This window comes from Vombatus ursinus, unplaced genomic scaffold (assembly GCF_900497805.2).
Source record: "Vombatus ursinus unplaced genomic scaffold, bare-nosed wombat genome assembly UNPS02014924.1, whole genome shotgun sequence".
Classification (NCBI taxonomy): domain Eukaryota; kingdom Metazoa; phylum Chordata; class Mammalia; order Diprotodontia; family Vombatidae; genus Vombatus; species Vombatus ursinus.
Window position 1 is genome coordinate 4,139,085 of NW_020954702.1, and position 25,700 is coordinate 4,164,784.

Consider the following 25,700-nt stretch of genomic DNA (forward strand, 5'->3'; position numbering starts at 1 on the left):
AGAAGTTGTCTTCTTCAGTGGATTTTTGTATCTCCTTTTCCACTTGGCCAATTCTACTTTTTAATCAGTTTTTTTCTTTTTCCAAGCTGTTGACTCTTTTTTTTATATAATTCTCTTGCATCATTCTCATTTCTTTTACCAATTTTTCTTCTCTCTCTCTTCTATGATTTTAAGATCCTTTTTGAGCTCTTCCATGAGTCCTTTCTGGGCTTGAAACCGCTTCCTATTTTTCTTTGGGGTTTTGCCCATTGGTGTTTTGACATTATCCTTTTCTGAGTTTGTGTCTTGATCTTCCCTGTTACCATAATAACTTTCTATGGTCAGATTCTTTTTTCGTTGTTTTTTGCTCATTTTTTGCCCTTTTTCCTTTCTTTTAAATATGAGTTCTGTTCCTGGGATCGAAGGGGCACTGTCTTGGGCTTCTTGTGCCAGGGGCGGCTGTCTCTGGCTGTCTACTTTGTGCTGCACTGGAGTTGCCTGAGGCCCACAGGGGACCCTCCTGTCTGGGTGCTGTACTGAGATAATAGGGTTGTGGGATGGCTGGTGCTACTGTAGGCCCAAGGGGTCTGGCAGCTTACCTGGAGCTGAACCCAGGTCCTAGTGCTGCTATCTGGCACATGCTGAGGCAGGTGCAGTGTCTCTGTGTTTTCCTGGGGCTACACTGAAGTACATGGTGATCTGGAGACTTGCCTGTTTGCCCAGGGTTATGCTGAAGCATGTGACAGTTCTTAAATCTGGAGTCTGCCTATTCCCCTGGTGGGTCCCGGTATTGGTGTTTGCCTGCCCCACCACATTGGGGCACAGGATTTCCTGCTGGTGTGCCAAGGTGGGGTTTGCTGTGGCTTGCTGGGATGCTTCCTGACCTGAACTGCACTCCCCCTTTTACCCAAGTGAAACAGGTTTTTCTTGCCAATCTCCCAAGTTTCTTGGGCTAAAATATTGTTTCACTCTATCTTTTTGCTGATTCTGCTGTTGCGGGATTTGTTTTGGGGAGCTATTTTATGATTGTTTAGAAGTGAATACGGGAGAGTTACAGTGATTTACTTCTTACTTGGCCATCTTGCCTCCCAGAGCACAATTATTTTGTTTGTAAATAAAATGACTAAAATGTCCATACTCTTTGACCCAGAGATTCCACTAATAAGCATATACCCCAAGGAGACCATTGATTAGAAGAGAGTCCCCATATACATCAAAATATTTATAATAGCATTGTTTATAGTAGCTGACATTGGATTATAAAGAGCACTGGGCTAGATATGTGAAAAGCTGGGTTCTAATTCCTCATATCTACAACTGTATAATCAAGCACCAAGTCACCTTTCTGGGCTTCAGATGTGTAGGGTTGGATTAGATGACCCCTGATAATCCCTTCAAATTCTAACATTCTCTCTTCCTTTACCTTTGGTATTTTAGTGAAAACCAAGAATAGTCACAGATCAACTTCATTTTGAAGTCTTCCCTAACTCTATTTTCTTTCACACACCTACACCACACCCACACCCTGCAAGCTAAAAGGGGCTTTTCCTCTTCCTTAGATTTCTCCTAACACTGTGTCTTTATTCTAATCACATCCCCTTATGTATCAAGGCTTCCTCTAAATAGATTAGGTTTTCTTTGAAATATGGTCAGTCATTTTTTTTTCTTTGTATCCTCTTTGCCTAATTTAGTACCTTTGCACATAATAGGTGCTTAGTAAATGCTAATTGAATTGAATTGAATGTCACAAGGAAGTATGGGTTATGTGGCCAATGAGAGTGCAAAAAATAAGTGTTATCTGAATTCAGACACTACCACGGGCTCAAGCAGTCAGGAAAGGCTTTAGAGAGAAGTTGGGCAAGTAGAGCCTTAAATGATAAGTGTGATTAACATAAAGACCAAGAGAATCAATTCAGTTTAGTCCTTCTGCCAACAGTGGTCTTGTTTGGCTGATTTCTTATTATGTAGTAAAGAGAGATACTGTGTTTTGCTCTTTACAGATCCCACAACAAGGAGGAATGCAAAGGGTGGGCCCACAGCTCGAAACAGATATGCCAGTCAATGGACTCTCAATAGGCCCCACCCCACCATCTCAGCACACACTCTCACTACAGACTGGAGATTACCAACTCCAAGAGTCACAGGATCAGTGGACAAAGAAAGTGATAGTTACAGTGTCAGTCCCTCACAAGATACAGGTATGAGTAACACTGTTCTGCTGCTCTCTGACTCTCAACGGCCACAGTATTATTGCAACCAGACTGAAATCACAATATTACATCCATGAACTGTTCCTGTTTTTCATCATATCATCTTGAAGAGAACCCTAAAAATCCAAAGAAATTTCTAGCCTATTTATGACCACTCCAATTCTGTAACCTCAAGTCAGGGCTGAACAACCACCACAAAGTAGACTAATCAGAGTACTGTGGGTGTTATATAGCTTTGCCAAAAGTACAAGAATGATCACTACTCTTACTCCCCCTTTTTAAAGTCCTTTTCTCTGGGAATATAAAATAAAATTAAAACTACCCATAGGAATCAATAAGGAAAAATAACATCCCCTCCGAAGAGAAATACACAATTTTGAATATACATTTGCTTTGTCTATTTTGCTTAGATGTTTTTTACAAGGAAGTGGAGATGGGTGTCCAGTTTAAGGAATAAAGATAGTGGCATTATAAATAAAAGGAAACAATTTTTTTTTAAAAAAGGTTACCCCCCCCACACCCCTAAACATTTTTCTATTGATCTTCTAGAATCTCCTGACTTATCTACAGTGAAAGCTAACCCAAGAATATCTGGTCTCTGAGACTATTCTCAACATTTAGGGCAAACGTTTTGAATATATTAGCAGTCTGGTCAACTCAGAAAGCGACTAAATTTAAAAATAGTTCAGTTATTAAGTAAACCATCCTACCAGTAGCCAGTTAACCCTAAGAATTCATTTCTTACAGGAAATAATGTTTAAGAATAGTACTCACTGGGCATTAGATTTTTTTGGGGGGTAGTGGTTTTTTATTCCTTCAAAATATTTAAATAAATATATATCAAAATAATAGCCAAAGATAATTTGAATGTACAACTTTAACTTTATTATAATCTTCAGAAATAGAGTACAACAAAGGTAGAACAGGGAGGAACCTCACCGTGAAATTTTCTTTTATAAATACTTATTCTTCCTAAGTGACTTTCTTAGAATTTTATGGAAATGGATTCAAAATTAAATTAAAAATATATAGATTCAATGAGTCAGAAATTCTTTTATTTAAAAATGAAGGCGTTTTTCTTTTTTTTTGCTATCTAACCAGTAAGATGAGTCCAATAATATGATGCTAAATCCAAGAGTATGATGATCACTTTCTCAGGGGAAAAAAAACTATTTGAAATAATCAAACTTATTATTCAGTCAGAAACTCATTTCTAACCACATTCACTTCTTCCTTCCCTAGCTAGGACTCTTGGGAACATAATCAGTAGCCCTCTTATTACTCATGCCTGTTAAAAAGGATATCTTCTTGGTGGCAATTCAGGAGAAGTATAGTGTAGACAGGAGACATCATTCTAACTTCAATACTTCAAGAATTTCTAATTTGTTCCCTCCGCCTATATACATTACAGCCACTCTTCATTTTCATGCATCATCTGAAGAATTGCTATAGCAAAAAAGAAAAATATCATTATGTTGCAGCCACCCTCATGATAAGTCTCTCCAAATTTAGCTAGGCCAATCTTCTGGAATATAGGCATAATCTGCCCCTGACCCTGCTAAAGTTTTGTTTTGCTGCCAGAGCCTTCAAGAATTCATGATTACTTCTATTTGGATTTTTTTAATTAAAAGGTAGGTATTAAAGGAGTCAATAATCATTAATTTGGGGAAATTTTTAGCCTGGAATATTCTGATCATAGAAGAATTAGACTTTATTGAAATATTCATTAGGTGAATGAAATTATTCATTAATTCACTACAGCTTATTAAGCCTACCATGAAAAGCATCAGAAATTATTTTTATGTTTCCTGGTACTCATGTACCTCTGCATTTCTCTGAAAGATTAATATTTTATCTGTAATCCAAGCTGTTACATTATGTTATATTTTGCCTAGATCGAGCAAGAAGTAGCATGGTCTCCACAGAAAGTGCCTCCTCTACCTATGAAGAACTAGCAAGAGCCTATGAACATGCCAAGATGGAAGAACAATTAAGACATGCAAAGTTCACTATTACAGAGTGCTTCATATCAGACACATCTTCAGAACAGTTAACGGCAGGGACTAATGAATACACAGACAGTCTGACCTCCAGCACCCCTTCAGAATCAGGGATCTGCAGGTTTACTGCATCTCCCCCTAAACCTCAGGATGGAGGACGAGTAATGAATATGGCAGTTCCAAAGGCACATCGACCAGGTAAGAAAATGTACTCAATCATTCTTAGGGGAAAGTTGATTTTTATTTCCTATTTTATGGTTACTTTGGATGTTTGGGATAGGCTATTCCATAACAAGCAAACAAACAAAACAAACGAATGAATTAACAAATCCAGCACGTGAATCAGAAGTGAGGTTTATTATATCTTGCTTTTGAAATCTTTTGTCATTGATCAAATTGACAGTCAAGGGGAGAAGTGCATTCTTGGTTATATAGTATTTGGAAACCACTCCAAAGCTTAAAATACCTAGCTATATAAATATCTGACTCTAATTTGGACACTGATAACACACACACACATACACACGCATATGCACGCACATGTACACACACTTATATGTGTACATACATATCACATAAATATATATACACACATACAGGTGTGTGTGTGCATGAGTGTGTGTGTGTGTGTGTGTGTGTGTGTGTGTATGTAAATGAGAGTTTGGAGGGAAAGGCAGGAAGGCAGGCAGACAGGTAGTCAGAAACAGGACTGAAACTGACAGAGACAGATATTAATTTATATTACTTTAGTGGATAGACCTAGGCTATCCTATTGAATATACTTTTATTTTGCCTGTTGCTCATTTAAAAATTTTGCTGGTTCTGTTTCAAAAATGTATCCTTGCTTTAAAATAATTATTATTTTTTCTTATTTGATGACATAAAGGCTGTCTTAATGAACCCTATAAATACATAACAATAAAAATTCATTTTATTAATTGAGTAAAGAATAATCCTGAAGTAATTAAAGATACATGCCCAAAAAAAGGTAAAGAAAGATGGTTTCTTGTATTTTCCTATTTATGTGCTTCTTGGGTAAAAGATGGGTTTTTTGAGATTTGAGAGCAGCTATATATTTTCTGGAATTTTTAATGCAATTGCGTAGTTGACATTGCTTAACGTGGCATTCCATGTAAGTATGGGACACTGGTCATATGGCTGCAAAATAGGGACAGATAAAATTCAGGTTCTTTAAATATGACAAAGACAATAACAATAACAGTATTAAATTAGAGAGAGAGAGAGAGAGAGAGAGAGAGAGACGCAGCATGTAGAAATGAACAGATAGCCATTCGTAGAGTCAAGAAGGCCTGGTTCAAATCCTACCTTTGACATTTACAGGCAGTGCTAGACTGAGCGAGTTACTGACCCACTCAACTTTTTAAGACTAATTTGTTAAACAATTCTCAAGCTTCATTGGTAGAGAGAATTTCCTCCAAATAAGTTCCCTATACTAATGAAATCATAATCTGGACTAAACTATTCATGATGACAATGTAATAATAAAGTTAATATAACACTTTAGGATTTGTGAAGTACTTTACATACATGTAAAGAGCCCATGTGCTTTTTACATAAAACTTGTGAGGGAGACCCCTAGTAAGTGTCAGATGCTTACTACTCTTTTCTTGATCTATACATGTAGAAAGCTATACTTGCATCATAAGTCCCTATGCTCTAGAGAAGGGAAGGTTTGGGGAAGATGAAGCTGAGATGAATAGATTGTCAGGGCTCAGAAGAGGACATGGAAGTTAGATATGCTCTATGTTTTTCTGGATTTATGTAATATATCAAGATAGTCATGTGGTGCCTAGATATGCTAATTGTTCACCTCCACTGAGTGAATTCTGCCTTCTCCTTCAGCTTCAGTTAGTGTAATGGCAATCAGTTAATCAGTCAATTAATTAAGAATTTATTAAGTACTTGTTCTGTGCCAGACTTTTTGCTTAGATGCTATGGATACAAATGCAAAAATCAAATAGTCCCTGAATGTGTAACATTAGCAAGCATCGAAGGCAGATTTATAAAATATGGCCCACGTTCATAGTAACTTTATACTTAAAAAGGTTAATTATGAAGTGGTTTGTGCTGACACTCCCAGTGAGAAAACACAACTCTCTGGGAGAATCATCGGAAAGGTCCCTGGTGTCCTTCTGACACAAAGAGACCCTAAGCAACAGAAGGACAGGGTCAACCCTGGGTGATTATGAGAAATAATATTAAATCTAACAAATGTATTCTTTCCCAAGATGAATAAAAACATACCCATACAAGTAAGTGGAAGAAAAACAGAGGCAGTGACCACACATTCCTCTCCTCTGGCTTGTTTCTTTCAATACTCTTGTTATTGCAACAGCTGCCCACCACACCATCACACACAGATCAGCTTCTCCATTTAGAAAAGTGACAAAATGAAAGATTAGACATTTTCTGATCCCCACAATCTCTCAAACCTTTTTTTTCCAAAATAGGAATTATATGTCAGGTATCAAGCTGTCTAGGACATCAAAAAACAAAATAATGTGAAAACTTAATAAACTAACAGCAGAGAAGGCAAATAATCCCTTATGCAGACTCACTTAGCATCCCTTTCCCCAATGCCCACAAAACATCAGGAGTGTACAAGCTCACCAACGTACTTGAAACAAAGCTAAACTCTCCATCTCCCCCAACTTTCCCAGAGACCTGAGATCCAAATGGCAAAAAGTTCTGACTGTAATAGCAGCATGACAACTCTCTGTCCCTCAATAGAGTTTGACTGCAAAACTAAGGGACAAAGGGAATGTGTATCTACACTTCCAATAAAAATCAGCTTACCTCTCCTCCATGCTATGGAGATCCAAACTTCAAACTAAAGAAATTTGTGTATTCTAAGATAATAGTGTGGTAGTTCTCCATATTACTGCCCAAAACTTTTGAATATATAAAACTAAGTCTTAATCAAAAAAAAAAAAAATCTGAGGCAGGTAGGTGGCACAGCGGATAGAACACTGGCCCTGGATTCAGGAGGACCTGAGTCCAAATCTGGCCTCAGACACACAAAAGCATTTACTAGCTGTGTGACCCTAGGCAAGTCACTTAACCCCATTGCCTAGCCAAAAAAAAATTAAAAATCCACAGGTCATCTCTGGGGGAAAACTCTATGTCACAAACTCTAAGACACATAGCAATTAAATGGTACAATTCCACTGAATACAAATTCTGCAAGCAACCAGTAGAAATAAATTAAAATATAAAGGGAAGAAAATTCAATTAAACAAGATTATCTCACCATTCACCACAAAAGAGAACTGAATATTGTGGTCCGAAGAGCAAATGAGTTCAAGATGCAACCCAAGGTAACCTACTCTGCAAATCTGGTCCTAACCATAAATGAAAAAAAGATTGATATTGAATAAAGTAGAGGTGTTTGAAACACTTCTAGAAAGAAAAACATACCTGCAGAAATCATTAGTTTCTCAAGCACCTACACACAAAAGAGATACATGAAGGGTAAATAAATACAGCAACCAATAACAACAACAACAACAAAATAATAACAAAGAGAATATTAACAGATTTCTTTCTAAAGGTCCATAAGGAGACAAGAGTGAAAGCACAAGTCAAATGTAATTGATGATAGAGAAAAAAGCCTGAAATATCATGGACCAAACCTTACAAAATTCTGTTTACAAATGAATAAATAGTTATTGTGGGACTGAATTACAGTCATATAAACTGAATTATAGGCATCTAAAAAGGGGAAAGGAGAAGGTAGAGGACAGCACCTTATGTAATGTAATCAAATCAAAGGCTAACAATGAAAAAAATAACTCTTATAGTCTCTTCGAAAGAAATAAATTTAAAGGAGAATGAGTCAGAAGAGAAAAGGAGGGATTTTTAAAAGAGGAAACAAAGGAAGGAAATCTTGTTTCAGAAACTGGAGGGGATAATACTGATGAATGCTCCTATAAAAGATGAGTGATATTGCATAAAGGAAGATGGGGATCTTATAGTTGGTGGTATCTTCAGGAATTTGAGACTTAGACCACTCATCCTGACCCATGAGAAAGGAATTTAGAACTCTTTGGGGCAGCTAATATCCAGAAGACTGGTAGGATATAGATGCAGGAAAGAGATTTTAAGAAAATGGGGAAAGATGACCAAGAGAAAAGCACAGATAAATAACGAACTGGACAATTAGAGATATAGAAACAATTCTACCATTGGGCAATATCTTATCACCTGTGGGAACTGGTATTTCTAAGAGTCAGGCACAACATAAAAAGAAAGAAAGAGATCAAGCTCTACAAAGCAATAACAGGAAGTTTTTAGAAGAGGGAAAAAATAGGTACCTCAAAAATTTTAGTTCCACAAGGAATACAGAGATTAAAGTAAAACTAAATAAGTTATGTTATTTTAGTTATGAATTAAAGAATAAAAGTTCAAAAAGGAAAATAAATAATGAAGAAAATGAAAGAAAACATTTTCAGAAAAATACACACTAAGTGACAAAACTAGCAGAAGGCAAGGAGAGAAAAAAAGAATTGTACTTGATTAAATGAAGAAGGGAAAGGGGAAGGAAGAATTTAATAACTACAAGCAAAAAAAAAAAAGGAAATAAACAAAAGTCCAAAATTAAGGAATTATTCATTTGTAGAATATATTTATTCACCTGTAAACAAAAGGGAAGGGAAGGGTTTGAGGGTAAAGGGAAGAGAGCTGGTGGGAATAAAGTTCCCTTAAAATATATTAAGCTAAAATATTTTAAATTAAATAGTATTGTATTTGCAGAGGAAAGAAAGCAAATCCTAATTTAGGAGAACATATTGGAGACAAATAGAGGCAAATAGAAACCTACCATTGATAACTTCAAATGTGAATGGACTAAACAATCCAATGAAATGTAAAAGAGTAATGGTGCATTCTATGATACATTCAAAATAGATACAATCTTAATATTTAAATTGATATATAATCTTAAATTAAAGATCATACTATAATGAAAATTAGAAGAAAAGTAGATCACATAACTCTCACATATATGACTAGGAGATACATTCTTAACCAAAGAAGGGATAGAAACAATTACTAAAGATAGATAACTTTGATTACATGAAACTGAAAAGCTTTGGCACAAACAAAATTAATGCATCTAGGATAAAAAGAGAAGTTGGATTGGAAAAACCTTTGTATAAAATTTTTCTGATAAGGTTTTCTATTCAAGATATATAAACAACTAACAGATAATGTGTGTGTATGTGTATAATAAAATACAAAGACCATTCCTCAATAGAAAAGTGGTCAACTTACATGAATAAACAGTTCTCAAAAGAAAAACTGCAAACTATAAACAACCATATGAAAGAATGCTCCAAAACACTAATAATTAGAAAAATTCAAATCAAAATGACCCTGAAATGTTTCACACTCTGAAAATTGGGAAAGATGACAAAAAAGTGGAATAATCAATTTTGGGAGATTGTTCACTAGACACTAAAATGTGCACTAGGCACTATGAAAGAACAAAATTGTTTGGGGAAGCAATTTGAAATTATGCAGCTAAAGTCAACAAAATGCCTATATCCTCTGACCCAGAAATTCCATTAATGGAATTTCTGAAGAAGGCCATCAATAAGAAAGAAATGCCCCAATACACCAAATAAAAGCTCTTTTTTGCAATGGTAAAGAGCTGGGAACAAAATAGATGCCTACCAGTTGGGGAATGGCTAAACAAATTGTGGTACATGAATATAATGGGATATAATTGTGCTTTAAGAAATGATAAAAGTGGAGCAGCTAGATGGCAAAGTGGATAGAGCCATGATGAAAAAGTGAGCCTGGACATTGTATTTCAAAAAATCATAAAACCTAAGACTTTCAGAATGGTAATGCTTCCAGCCCGGTGTCAAATGGTTCAACATAGAAACTGATATGATTTTATAAGTGGAAATGGTATTAAAGAAGAGGAATTAACATCTCATTTGCCACTGCACTACAAGGACCATAGGAATATTGCATCTCACTTACAGCTGAAACCGTCTGCCACATATATTGTCTCCCTGTTAGAATGTGAGCTGCTTGACAACAGAATTGCATTACTTTTCTATTTGTATCCCCAGTGGTTAGCTCCCTGCTTTGTACATAGTAAGTACTTAATAAATGCTTTATTCAGTCAATTATAGCTTCTTCAAAACTCACATAGTATTATAAAGCAGTAATCATGAGAACTATTTAGTACTAGTTTAAAAAAACCAGAAAAATGGATCACTGAAACAGGGTAAATAAGTGAAGAAGAAGGAGAAAGAGAAGAAGAAGAAGAAGAAGAAGAAGAAGAAGAAGAAGAAGAAGAAGAAGAAGAAGAAGAAAGAGAAGGAGAAGAAGGAGAGAGAGGGGGTGAGAGAGAAGGAAGGGAGAGGGAGGGGGAGGGAGAAGAAGAAGTAAAAACATATCCATTGTTTGATAAATCCAAGGACATAAATGTCTGATGGAAACAATCCATTTTAATAAGAAATGTTGGGGAAATAATTTGTTATAGTCTAGTATAAGACCAAAATCTTTCTAAATACCAAAATAAGCTGAAAATGAATATGCAACCTGGATATAAAAGGTCAGTATGGGAAGAGAGATAGAGATATCAGATTCTTTTCACAACTATGACTCAAAGAATAATTCCTAACATTAAAAGGTTTAGAAAATATGATAGAAGATAAAATAGCAATTTTTGACTCACAAAATTAAAAATCTTTTTAATGGAGAAAAAAGAGATATACTGGATGAAATGTTCACATCAAATATTGTTGTTAATGGTTTGATTTCCAAAATATGCAAAGAATTTACAAAAAGATATAACACAAAAAAGCCGTTTTCTCAGAGAGTGGTCAAATGATATGAATAATTTTTTTTTAATTTGCTTGAAGTAAATGTTCATTTGAAAGCAAAGTCAAAATCATTAAGAGATAAATATTAATTACAAGAGCATGAATGTTTCATCTCACACAGTACAAATTCTAAAATATGATAAAAGATGAAGGGTCAATATTGGGGCTTGGCACAGGAAAATACAAATGGAACTACAGTGTTCCAACCATTCAGAATTTCAGCTTGTAATTATGAAATAAAGGTGATTAAACTGCCCATACCCTTTGACTCAGAAATCCCACTGCTACTCATATGCTATAAGGAAATCAAAGACAGAAACAAAGGTTCACTTTCTGTGGTAATGAAGACCTGAAAATAAAGTGTGTATCCATCCTTTGGGGGATGACTGGGGAAATAGTGGTCCATAAATTAAATATACTAAGTACGTTAAGTGCAAATACAATTAAATTCATTTTAAATACACAAATAAATTATGTGGTGAAATATGAATATGAGCTAGTCAGAGAACTGATAAGATGTATTTGATCTGGTGAAGAGCAAAGAAAGCAAAACCAAAAGAACAACATAAACAACAATATAAATGAAAAGATCACAAAAAGAAACTTGAACTCTGAGTCATAATTGATTACTTTTAAAATATCAAAATTAATACTACCTTTTATTTCTTCTCTATTGATTTCTACTTTATTGATTTTACAATGTAAATTATTTTGTGCTGTATTAATTTTCTAATTAAGTCGGCATCTGCCTAACACCAACTTGCTATTTCCTTGAGGTGAGCTCAGGAATTTGACTTTCCCTCTGAGCTAGATGAAAAGAAAAGTTGCTATCTCTCATACTGGTAGTCCATAGGACACTTAGTACCATCCCCAAAAGATATGTCAACTGTCCTTGCCTGTTCTTGTACAATTAGGGGAGATTTTATCTCTTCCAAGGAACAGCAAATCTCGTAGTTTTGATCCCCTAGCAGATGGGGTACCCTAAAACAATCAACATTCCTTAATTATCAGAGAGGGGCATGATTAGCCTCATCTGAATTCTAGCCAACTTTTCCTAGTGTAGCCAATTGTAATGTTTATGTCTACCCAGATCCCTTTCTTTCTTGTGTGTCAATAAAGAGGGTCTACCGTTTCTCATGGGGGTTGTTAGCTTTACTGCAGTGGCCAATCTGACCAACTTTGTTTACAGTTATATGCATCACTGTTCCTTTAAAATAATATTTTAACTTTTAACTTATTATATGTAAAGGTAACTTTTAACATTCACTTTATAAAAGCTTGAGTTCCAAGTTTTCTCCCTCCCTTCCTAACCTCCATTCCTGAGAAGGTAAGCAATTTGATAAAGGTTATACATGTACATCATGCAAAACTTATGCCCATATTAGTCATATTGTAAAAGAAGACAAGGAGCCAAAAGATAAAAAACAAACAAAATAAAGAAAGTGAAAAGTAGTATGTTTTGATCCATATTCAGACTCCCTCAGTTCTTTCTTTGGAAGTGAATAGCATTTTCTATCATGAGTCCATTGGAATTGTCTTGGATCATTATATTGCTAAAAGTAGCTAAGTCATTCACAGTAGATCATCATACAATATTGCTGTTACTGTGTACAATGTTCTCCTGGATTTTCTCACTTCACTTTGCATTAGTTTATGTAAGTTTTCCCAGATTTTTTTCTGAAATCAACCTGCTCATCATTTCTTACTGAACAATATTTCATTACAACCATCTACCACAATTTGTTTAGCCGTTCCACAATTGAGGAGCATAGCCTCAATTTCCAATTCTTTGCCACCACAAAAAGAATTGCTATAAAAACTTTTTTATAGATCAATTCTTCTCTGTTTTTTAAATTCTTTGAGATATAGACTTAATAGAGGTATTACTGGATTAAAGGGTATGCACAATTTTATAGCCCTTTGGACATAGTTCCAAGAGCTTTCCAGAACAGTTAGATCAGTTCACAACTCCACCAACAATGTATTAATGCCTCATTTTCCCCACATGCCCTCCATCATTTGTCATTTTCCTTTTCTGTCCTATTAGCCAATCTAATAGATATGAGGTAGCACATCAGAATCATTTTCATTTACATTTCTCCTAACAATAGTGAGTTAGAACATTTTTATCATAGCTTTGAATTCTTGATCTGAAAACTGCCTGTTCATATCTTTTGACTATTTATCAATTGGGAAATGATTTCTATTCTTATAATTTTGATTCAGTTCTCTATATATTTGAGAAATGAAGCCTTTATCAGAAATATTTGCTATAAAAATTTTCTTCCAGCTTTCTGCTTTCCTTCTAAACTTGATTGGTTTTGTTTGTGCAGAACTTTTTTCATCTACTATAATCAAAACTATTCATTTTACTTCTCATAATGCTTTCTACCTTTCTACCTTTTGATTGTTCATCCCTTATCCACATATCTAACAGGTAAACTATTCCTTGCTCTCCTAATTCACTTATGGTATCATCCTTTATTTTTAAATCATGTACCCATTTTGATCTTCTCTTAGTATACAGTGTAAAGTGTTGGTCTATACCTAGGTTCTGCCATACTGTTTTCCAATTTTTCCAGCAGTTTTTGTCAAATAGTGAATTATTGTCCCAAAAGCTGTAATCTTTGGATTTATCAAACAATAGATTGCTATGGTCATTTACTATTGTGTCTTGTGTACCTAATCTATTCCATTGATCTACCAGTATATTTCTTAGTCAATACCAGATAGTTTTGATGATTACTGCTTTACAATACAGTTTGAGATTTGGTATGGCTAGGTCATCTTCCTTCACATTTGTTTTCATTAATTCCCTTGACATCCTAATCTTTTGTTCTTCCAGATGAATTATGTTATGATTTTTCTACCTTTATAAAATATTGTTTTGGTATTTTGATAGGTATGGCACTGAATAAGTAAATTAATTTAGGTAAAATTGTCATTTTTATTATATTGACTAATATTAGATATGAAACCTCTTCTCAAAACAGAATTTCTTTTAAAAATATGTATATGTATGTATGTGTGTATGTATTAAACTTACCTTAAGTCAGTACCACTTCAGGTTTTCTGAATATATATTCACCCCCATTATGCCTTTTACATAAGAGAGAATTCAGAGAAACCCCAAGAATTAATTTTGAGAATCTCTCTACTAGAGAAAAAAAAATGTTACTAGTTAGTTTTATGTATAATTGTTTTCCTTCATATGTATCATAAATAAAGGATAAAAGTTTTCAGCAAGAGGTGACAAACAATGATGACAGAACAGATGTTTAGGCTTCCAACAAGGTGGAAAGATCATCATGTCTTTGTACTTTAAAAATACATAAAGCATCTCATATAACAAGCCAGGAATAGAAATAAGATTCTTGTACACAAACCACTTCTATCCAGTTCCTATTACTTATTTAAAATGTTCTGAAGTTACAGTTTGAGGGTGGAGAATGAAATACCAAAAAAGGTTTGTTACCACACTGAAATATTAATATTAAATTAGAAAAATGTTAAATCTAATTCCAACTTGAAATAACAGACATAATGGTAACTAATCCTTTGATAGTTAAATGTTACTAGATCTCTCTTTCTCTTTCTCCATTTCTGCCTTTCTCTGTCTCTGTCTGTTTCTCTCTTTCTCCTAATATAATTTAAAGGAAAAATATTCACCTGTTCATGTGTAATTATGAAGTCCCATCTGTTCATAGGCATCGACTTTATTAGAAATATATATTTTGACAAAATGAAGAAAGCTTTTGTGTATTGCCCCCACTCCCACCCTAAGAGTTACAACTATTTATTCCACTTAAGTGTTGTGAAAGCACATACCCAGTGTTCTGGTCAAGATGGATGAGTAAGTGATTGGCTTCCCTTTGCTATCTCACACAAATAGTACTCCAAAAAAATTTTAAACTAAGAAGAAAGGAAAGAAAAGAAAACATCAGAAAGAAAATTCCACAGGGAAAAAATCAGATAGACTTTTTTAAAAAATAGATGTATATTGATAGCTTTTATTTTTACATCATGTATTTAAGTGAAAATATTTAGGGAAAAAACAGTAAGAAAAAAAATCAATATATCAAAAAAGTCCAGCAATGTATGCAAAGTTTTATGTCCATAGTGCCAGTGATGTTCTGGAGTCAGCTCAAACCAGCTTTCTAAAGTCTATTGTTAAATTTTCACCCTAGAAATTGGAAAACACTATAAATCAGGACATAATTTGCTGTTTTATTGATTTCTAGACTTAAGGCAGTGATGAAGAAAATGTCAATAATATAAAATAATCTTGAAAGTCTGTCATGTGAAAAAAATATTTTAGAAAAACAAATTGTTAAATATTTACCTTCACACCCTTGCATAGACCCCAACCTCTACAAAGGAGCAGCAAGAGGTGGCTTCCTATAATCTCTTTTTTGGAATTAAGTTTATATATTATAACATTTCAGCATTCAGTTTTAATTTTGTTGTGATTGTGGTTCTTTCCATTCACTTTGCTGTATGTCACTGGGTACATTATTTTCCTAATTCTGATTATTCTTAATTCCACCATTGTCTTAATTCAGGTTTAATGTTGGGACAAAAATGAAGTACTTTAAAGACATTGAACAATTAACAAAAAAAGGTTTGTTTTGTCCTAACACAAAAATGTTATTCAATAAGAATACAGTGGAAGTCCAACTTCTCTGAACTTTGTCTGCTTTGTACCTATGGAAACATGTCTAGTCATCAGGGCAAGCTATGGTAAAGGATATGATGACTCCCTTGGTCTTCAAGAATCCATCAAGTCCATTATACTCCACATAGTTGGTACTTTTGTGCCTTAGATGGCCATGAAACTATATCAGAGAAGCCCAGTCAAACAGGTGCCATTGAGGAATTAGTGTAGATGAAGATCTTCTTTGCCTCATCCCTCATAAATCTGTCACATATCACCCATGCAGCCTGGAGCTAAGCCCATTGGAAGAAATCCCTTCTAGTAGGATGGAAGGACCTCCTGGTAGCACCCACATTCCCTAGAGTATGCTCTGTTACCAAATAAGTAGCTCCTAAAGTCCAATCATGTATAACTGAATACAGCCATCATTAAACTAGGAAAAACAGTGAAAGTGAGGGCTCACTGGGCCAATGAAGGGGATGGGGTTCTAGGCTCTGAACTGGAGTTCTCAGTCTTCAACTATTTGTGAAGGGCACTAATTTAACACCACAGATACCTAGGAAAGCATAATATTTAATGGACTGTTTCCATTTAGCAATAGAAGGCAAGAAAATGTGACAAATATTTATTAAGCATTTACAACATGCCAGGCAATAGGCTAAGTGCTAGGGATACAATACAAACCAAGTGGCTACTCTGAGGAACTTGGAGCTCCAGAAGCATGAATCATTTATTCTGGTCACCTCTTGGGACCTGCCAAAAGTTCCACTCAGTCTGGTCTTTATGGACAGAGACCTCAAGAGCCTTTCAGGATCATAAGAGCCGAATGGGACCTTATGTCCAAGACTGCTAGACAGCCTGCTTTATCTTCCATATCTATACCCTGTTCTAAGCCCAAATTGTGAACAAAGTAAGCAATGCAGGTTCTCTTAAACATGAAGAATCCAATAAGTTACTGGGCTTCCTTCTTAGATCAAGTTCTGAACTGTGCCTGGAATCTTATAGGTTTTACACATCTGTGATATTATCCAAAATTTGACTAAGCAGGCTGGACCCTGGATTTCTTGGGTTGATGGTCAACCTGAGATTTTCATATAGGCCACCATCTGATCTAGGGCCTCTGAAAGCATGGCTTCCTCTGGCCCATTTACAACATTTATAACAATGTAAATGATGCACATCAAAGTCCTCAGGAAGAGAAAACTTTCTTAGGTCTCTGTCCACCATAATGTGGCAATATGGAAGAAAATTCAGACCTAAGGAAGGTCAGGGAAGATTTATTAAACTCCTTCCTAGGTGGAAACAAACTATTCTTCACCAATCTCAACCTGAGGGATAAAGGGGAGGAGGGAAAACGTTGGCAAGGATGATAACTCACATTACCCATGCTGGGCCTAAAAGGAGACAAAACTGTCCCTGAGACCTGATTGACCTGGTTTCCTTAATGTAGATTCCTAGCTAGCCTCCCAGGCACCCAGGGAAATGAAAGATTTCTTCTCTAGTGATGGAGATGAAGGAAGTTTGGAATACTTCATTATATCAAGTCCCCTTACAACAACCTGTGAGGAAGGCAGACAGCACCTAGAAGTGTACAGTGGACTGCAGGGAGCTTAACAAAGTCATCATGCCTATCCCTACAGCTGTTTTGTCTCCTTTTAGAGAAAGCTAATCCATGTTGGAAGAGGGAAGGAAGAGGACCCTAAGCCTAGCCTATGTTGGGAATGGGGGAAAGAAGTTGAGTCAGGGCAACATTGGTACATATTTGTCCTATCACCATTTATGCATCAGTTCATGAAAATGTTTCTGTTCTTCTCTTTATTCACCATGATCATTTCTTACAGCAGAGTAGCATTGTAGTACAATACATTGAATTGATGTACCACCACTTACTTCATAATTCCCCAGATGATGGGCATTTACTTTGTTCTTCACTACCACAAGAAGTATTGTTATAAATATTTTGGCATATGTTAAAAGAAGGGATTTTTAAAATTATTTGTACTTTATCTCTAGCACCTAGTACAGTTCCTGGCACCTAGTAGGTACTTAAATATTTTTTATTAAGATCAATGACCTCCTTAGGATGTATAACTAGCAGTGGAATCTTGGGATCAAAAGGTATAAACATTTTTTTAGCCACTTGATTTATTCTAAATTGCTTTCTGAAATAGTTGTACCAATTCATAACTCCAGTAACAATGCATTACTGTGCCTGTCTTTCCACAATCCTAATACTGACTATTCCCATTTTTTGTCATCTTTTCCAATTTTCTGGTTATGAGTACCTCAGAGTTATTTTGATTTGCATTTCTTATTAACAGCCGACATTTATACAGTGTCTACTATATGCCAAGCATTGTGCTAAGTACTTTACAAATATTTTCTCATTTGATCCTCACAGCAACTCTGGGAGGTAGTTTCTATTATTATCCCCATTTTATAGACTTTCCCAGGGTCACACAGCACTATCTACTTTGCCACCTAACTGTTAATAATAGCAGTGGCAGAAGCAGTAGTAGTAGTAGTAGTAGTAGCAGTAGTAGTAATGTGGAACAGTTTTTTCATATAGTTCTTGATAGTTTTCTATTATTTTGAGTTCTTTTCACAACTGTTTGTTCATATCCTTTTATCACTTATCTCTTGAGAGATGGCTTTTGGGTTTATATATTTCTATTAATTTTCTATATGTTTCTATATATTTGTAGATGATGGAGTGATTATAAAAAAAGAAAATTTGTTAGGAAAAGGTAAAAAGGAGTAATTATAAAATGGGGTGTGAAAGGAAGAACTAAATACAGAGGAAGCAGATGGGGGTGGTGGGCTGGTAATGTTGGAACCTTACTCTCATTTGGGTTGAAGAGAAAACAACACGTGCATCTGGAAGGGTGTAGATGTCTTCTGAACATGTAGAAAGGTTGGAAAACTGGGGAAGAGGGTGGGGGAGGGACTTTTAGCGGGGTGTGTGGATTGGGATTTTGGGGGGTGGGGAGAAAAGGTGGGGGGGGATTTTAGAGGGGTGTGTGGATATACCATATTTATAATTTTATCCCATAGAGGCCAGAATTGCTTCCACTTTCTCCCCCACTTTTTCTTTAATCATCAATATTTCCCTATATACTGGCTCTTTCCCTGCTATCTATAAACACAACCAAGTCTACCCCATCCTTTAAAAAATCCTCTCTAGTTTCCACCATCCCTACTAGCAATTGTTCAAGATGGTTCAGAATCTGTCTCTGGCACACACTGACTATCTAAATCACTCAACCTCTCACTGCCTCAGGTGTGCCTATCTTCATTGGTAAAGGAAATTTCACAGAATCATAAATTTATAGCTGGCAGAGACCCTATAATTGGGTACAATTTTCTCATTTTGTAAATGAGGAAACTGGGTCGCAGCGAGTTTAAGTAACATACATTGAGGCTGTAAGCACCAAAGGAAATGCTTTGATGTAAAAAACTAGGGTTAGGTTTTGTGTATAAATGGTTTGTTGTTGGGGAGGAGAGAGAGTCAAAGAAAGGATAACCATCCAGTTTCCTTTCTCCTTTCCCTCCCACTTTAATTACTATTCAAGCCCAATTGGTTCTTCTTCAGCCTAAGACAAGTTATATTCAGCATCCACATCATTTGTGGTCAGCAGGGTCCCAAGAAAATCTAGATTTTCATCCTAGGAGGTCATTTTATCCAAAGACCTTTCTGCTGACAGTGTCATTAATATGGACAGTTGAATTCATGTTCTCTGACTCTAAACTCATGCTCATCCTACTCATTGAGCATAAGTTCCTTGAAGGCAGAGATTAGCTTTCTGTTTGTCTTTGTATTTCCAGTACCTAGCATACGGCACTTCAAAAATGCATGTCAATTGTTAAAAAAAAAAAAAAAAAAACTATGTATCTGAGATACTAAACCCTTATTAGAAATATTTGACCCAATTTTTTCCTGTTTTTTCTCTTTCAATTCTATATTATTGATAACATAAGAAGTGACTTTTGTACATTTTGTAGTCTGCAACTTTATTAAAGCTATTAATTTTCTCTATTAATTTCTTTGCTGATTCCCTAGAATCCTCTAGGTCATCAGAATGAGAGAGACTTCTAACAATAATAATGCTGCTAAAACCTAAATGTTGAAGCATTTCACTCATTCTCTTTCCATTAAGAGTCCTATTTGCTCTGCACATAAGATCTAGTTAGGGCTAAGTCCTGGGAAAGTCTATCCTATAATGCTTTGGCTTGATTCATCTTCATACTGCCACTATAGAGATTATTCACTTACAGCTTAGATTGTGACTCATAGAAGTCTCCACAGAGGTGAGGAATAAAAATTTACAATATAAATCATATGGGGAATCTATGTTCACTTCCTGTAAACTAAAGAAATGCTAAATACTGCAAAAGACAGAATGCATTGACAAAGTGACTTCAAATTAGAATTCAGAATTAACCACATTTGTGTGGTATTTGATGGTGGGACATTTTTTGGGTTGCTAGCCCCCTTTCAACTCTTCTACATTGTGATAGTTATGCTCTCTCTATCTATCAATCTCATCTTCTGCTTTCCCCTTCTCTTTTTGCCTTCAACCTTCTGCAACATCAAGGTCTCTTCCAATGAGTCCTGTCTTTTCATTATGTGGCCAAATTATTTAAGCTTCAGCTTTAGTATTTGCGCTTAATCAATTTAAGTATTGAATGACTTAGTTGCCTTGATATTCAAGAGACTCTCAAAAGTCTTCTGCAATACCACAATTTAAAAACATCAATTCTGTGGTGCTCAGCTTTCCTTTTAGTCCAATGCTCACAGCCATACATTGCTAGTGGAAAAAGCATAGCTTTGACTAGACTTATGACTAGCCTTTATCAGCAAGGTGATGTCTCTGCTTTTTAGTATGCTGTCCAGGTTTGCTATAGCTTTCCTTCCAAGGAGTAAGCATCTTTTAATTTCATGGCTGCGGTTACCATCTACAGTGATCTTTGAGCCCAAGAATATAAAATCTGACATTGTTTCCCATTTCTTCTCCCTCCACTTGCCAGGTAGTGATAGAAACAGTTGCCAAGATTTTAGGGGTTTTTTTATGTTAAGCTTCAGGTTAGTTTTTAGACTGTCCTCTTTCATCTTCATTGAGAGGCTTCTTAATTCTTCTTTGCCATCAGAGTAGTATTATCTGCATAACTGACATTGTTGATATTTTTCCTGACAACCCTAATTCCAGTTTTTGATTTATACAGCCTGGCATTTCACGTGATGCATATAAGTTAAATAAATAAGGTGATAACATACAGCCTTGTATTCCTTTTTCAATCTTAAATCAATCAGTTGTTCCGTGTTTGGTTCTGTTACTTCTTGACTCACATACAGGTCCTTCCTCAGGAGACAAGTAAGATGATCTGGTTCTTCTATCTGTTTGAGGACTTGCCACATTTTGTTGTGATCTGCACAGTCAAGGGCTTTAGTGCGGTCAATAAAGCAGAAGTAGATGGTTTTCTGGAACTCCCTTGCTTTCTCCATAATCCAGCTCATGTTAGAAATTTGATCTCTAGTTCCTCTGCCTCTTTGAAAACCAGACTATGTTTCTGGTAACTCAGTTCACATATTGCTGAAGACTAACATGCAGAATCTGGAGCATAACCTTGCTGGTGTGTGAAACAAGTACAATTGTTCAGTAATTGTTTTGCTTTGCCCTTCTTTAGGATTGGGACATAAACTGATCTTTTCCAACCCAGTGGCCACTGTTGTGTTTTCCAAATTTGCTTCCTGCTTGATGGTCAATAAGAGTACTGTCTCAAAGTGCCCAGTTATAAAAGTGCTGAGTCACACACACGTGATCAGGTAGGGGCACGAAAGACAGCAGTGAGCGTGCCCACCAATAGCCCTGGTTACAGTCTGAACAAATAAAGCAACAAAAAAGGTGACATACTATCCACAGAAGGAGAATTGTAGGGAAAATATCAAGGTGCCCCAGAGTGATTAACAAGTTCAATGGAAGAAATAAAAGAAAGAATAAAGAGCAATTTTGGAACTAAAGGAAGCTCCCCCAGACTATTTTCCCAATTCTGATTTACATTGGTGGAGTATGTCCCCAGAGAGTAATTACTTCTACTCCTTCAGATCCAAGTAGTAAGCCTTAGAGTCAATGGGGTCTCTAGTACTGTTGTTCATAAGTCTCCATTGCTTAGAAAATTAACATTTTAAAAGGGCATTTACTAAGCAGGTTTGTCAAGACAGTTGGTGTAGAAATATCTTCCTAAACAAGGAGCACATTTTCTCCACGCACACACAAGATTCCTGGGGAGAATGAGCTCAGACTTAGAAAGCACATGTAGCCAAGGAGTAAAGTCACATGTCTTGGTTATTGGCTATCCTTTTCTCCTTTCCTGGTGTTCTCGTGATGTTCCTTTTAGATGTAGGTACCTATTGAACTCCATGGATTATCAAGCCCTGAAGTTGCCACTCATTAGAATTTTTCTTGGTGTGCTTCTTAGCTCCAACTGCTGTTTTAGTGGACATTGCAACCAACACTAATGTGAATTCCACATTGTCTGACCTTAATTAATTAAATAGAAAGTCAAAATCTCACTATGTACCTCCCTGCCCCCTCCCTGCCACCCCAGAAATTCTCTCACAGAAGTCCTTTAAGGGCTGTATTTGACTTCCACTTGAAAGACTGGTTTAGTTGATTCTCTTTGGCCAATCATGAGATATGAAGCTTTAGCACTCTCCACAGTCTCAGAAATTTGGCTTCTTGTGGGTTCATCATTCGTTACCCTGCATCCCTCCTTTGTTTCACTCAGATGTTGATAGTTTCAATAACTATGTTCTGTAAGTCTTTGAATCATTAGGATGAATCCATTTTTCTTTTCTGCTATAATGTTCCAAGGACACTGGCTGCCTCCATCTTCCTGGTTAAATTACAAGTCTTGAGAGATTAAACAGTAGCAAAGAAACATCCATTATTCACATGTCTAGTGGAGGAATACAGCTCTGTCACTTGATCTGTGCAGATGGGACTGATGCCACCCAACTTTGTGAGACACCTCTGATATTCTAGCTGGAAACTTTAATTATGCTGTGAGCTAACACCCGTTTATTCTGTTTTTGCTCTCAGGTGACCTCATTCATTTGCCTCCTTATCTTCGAATGGATTTTTTGTTAAATCGAGGGGCCCCAGGCATCAGCAGAGACCAGAACTTAGGACAGGCTTGCTTGGAACCTCAGAAAAGTCGAACCTTGAAGTGTTCCACAGTCCTGGAGCCCATTCCAATGGAAGCATCATCCACAAGAGAAGGACAGTCATGGCAAGCTGGTGCTGTGGCCCCATTACCTCAGAGAGAAGGAGTAGATCTGGGACAGGCAGCTAAAATGAGCAGCTCTCAAGAATCGCTGCTGGACTCTCGAGGCCACTTAAAAGGCAACAATCCCTATGCCAAATCTTACACCTTGGTATAACAAGCAGAGTATAACTGGACAGTGGCTGTAAATACAATTAAAAACAAATTCAATTAAAGCTACTTTTTTAAAAAAAAACTGGATTCTGATATTTATAATTAAAGAAAATTGTCAAAATATTTTAAAAAAAGGTAAAAAAGAAAAAAAAAAGAAACCACAGATACTTCAAAGACTCCCCTGCTTTTTTTCTGTCTGAGTGTGAGCTTCATCTGACTGGGCATCTGATGTTTTTGGGTAAAAGAAGTCCGGTTTTCTGATCTTCACAGGATGTTGAATTTTTACTGATTTTTCTACAAAGTGCATGGGGGACAAACAAAACATTCTGACTGGAAGTCAATCACACAAGATTAAAGAAAAACAGGGGGTAATCACCTTATTTGTGGATTTTAAGGGACATTGATTTTAGGGGAAGGGAAAGTCTTTAATCATGTTTGCACACTTTTTTTTTCCAATTAGAAAATGGGTCCTCAATTGAGCTTTTTGTTGTTGTTGTTGCTGTTGTTACCGTTAATTAGAATGAGTCTTGTCTGTGAAGGGGGGGAGGGGAGTGTTAATTTGTTTTTCCTTTTTGTTTGTTTTTTAGTTTAACAAGAAACTTTGCATTTTGTCTAATTGAAATAAACAAAAAAAAGTTGTCTGTTTCTGATGTATGCTGGCATTTCCTAGTTATACTTCTATTTTAAATGGTTAAGACTAAATTTGGCACCTCATTTAGTGACACAAAATGAAAAGTAACACTAATTGTACACTCTCTGGGTACTACTGTGATCTATAACCAACACAGAGAAAATGCAATCCCTGACATCAAGTAATTTGCACCATGCCAAAGGGCCCTGTATTGAACTCCTAACACATTTGAGGATTAGAAGAGCTAAGACAGTTGGGCAGGATGGGCAAGGTGCAGATCTGCCCATAGGTGTAACACAAAACTACTCCCTCTCTGACTATGTACACCAAAGGCTTTGAATCTTTTTGTAGCTAATGTGATTGGATTTAATCACAAAATAAATCATGCTCTGGTGAGCAGAATTTCCTAGAATTAATAAAATGTGTATTTATAAAAATATTTAAAATTATTCTTCATTGACCTCTCTTTTCCCATTCCATATTGCTCCCTAGGCATAGGATTGCCTTTGCTACCCTTAGTTCCTTTTTCTTTTTTTTTTTTTAAAAAGAGGCAATTGGTATTAAATGACTTGCTCAGAGTCACACAGCTTTTAAGTGTCAAGTGTCTGAGGCCAGATTTGAACTCAGGTCATCCTAACTCCAGGGCCAGTGTACTATTCACGGTGTCACGGTGTATTACACTTAGTTTTAACTATAATAATTAAGTATTCTGAAGCCTCAGCCTCAGACACTTACTAGCTGTCTGACCCTGGACAAGTCACTTAATGCATTTTGCCTCAGTTTCCTCATCTGTAAAATGAGCTGAAGAAGGAAATGGACAACCACTCCAGTATCTTTACCAATACAACCTCAAATGGAATCATGAAGAGTCAAACACAACTGAAACGCCTGAACAACAACATTCTGAAGCCTCACTGTTAACTAACTATATTCCTATCCCTTTCTCCTCCTGCCCACATTCCAGCCTTGGCCGCCAGTTAATAGCTGAAGAATCAATAACATCTAGCTTCCAAAGATCTAGCCTATTCTATAGTGAAGTCCACATTTGCTTCATTGTCTGCAGCTTTAACCATAGTAGATAGCACCAGAGTCTTACATAAGCTAAATACTATTTCATCTTACTTTAACTGTATTGGTTCAGATTTGGGTCACATTGTGCCGAGAGGAAAAACTAATCACAACAGATATTGTTTGATCACAATAGATATTGAAGATTGAGTTTGTTCATGTTGCTAATCTTTTCAAGTCTGAAGGGGCACACTTTTGGTTACTTAAAAGGCAATGCTTCATCTTCTTCCTTTGTTCTTTAGTATTTAACATTCAAATTGCTTTACTAGAAACTCCCTAGAATGGAAGGGGAATTAATACTTTCATTTCACAAATTTCATTTATTTCACATTTCACCTAAAATCACCTAAAAATTTCACCTAAAAATTCCCCTAGAAGCATTACTGAAATCTTTTTGTCTGTAACCAAAATATACCTACTTAACTTAAATACTATTAGAAATACTGTCAGATCATTATAGGATCATTACAGGAGAGTGGTCAACGAAGTGTTTCTTGCAGATATACATTTGGGATTTTATGCAAGCTCTTTGCTCATCATTTTTGCTAGGATTTCATAATTAGATCAGCATTGAAATATGACAATTTCTACACACACAACCCACTTTTATTGACAAAGGCATGGAAATACTACTACTGCATGGTATTATTTTTTAATTTCCTTTTTTTCAGTTTCAAGGAAAGGGTCACACAGCAAGTAAGTATTTGAGTCTAAATTTGAACTCGGGAAGATTAGTCTTCCTGACTCCAAAGCTGGCACTCTATCCACTGTGCCACCTAGCTGCCTAACTTGGGTCCTAGATGAATTGCTTCCAAAAGATTCCTATGTCCAGAAAAATGCTCTTTAAAAATAAGCTCATCA

At 35.9% G+C, this 25,700-nt stretch overlaps 1 protein-coding gene across 1 annotated transcript in view; it reads left to right on the top strand.

Moving 5' to 3' along the window:
• Positions 1-23,144, top strand: part of DSCAM (DS cell adhesion molecule) — a 778,395-nt gene extending 755,251 nt beyond the window's left edge. The window contains exons 31-33 of the mRNA XM_027843631.1: positions 1,980-2,177; positions 4,085-4,387; positions 22,804-23,144. Coding sequence (XP_027699432.1) covers positions 1,980-2,177; positions 4,085-4,387; positions 22,804-23,144 — 842 coding nt within the window. The remainder of the gene's footprint in view (positions 1-1,979; positions 2,178-4,084; positions 4,388-22,803) is intronic.
• Positions 23,145-25,700: the final 2,556 nt, after the last annotated feature.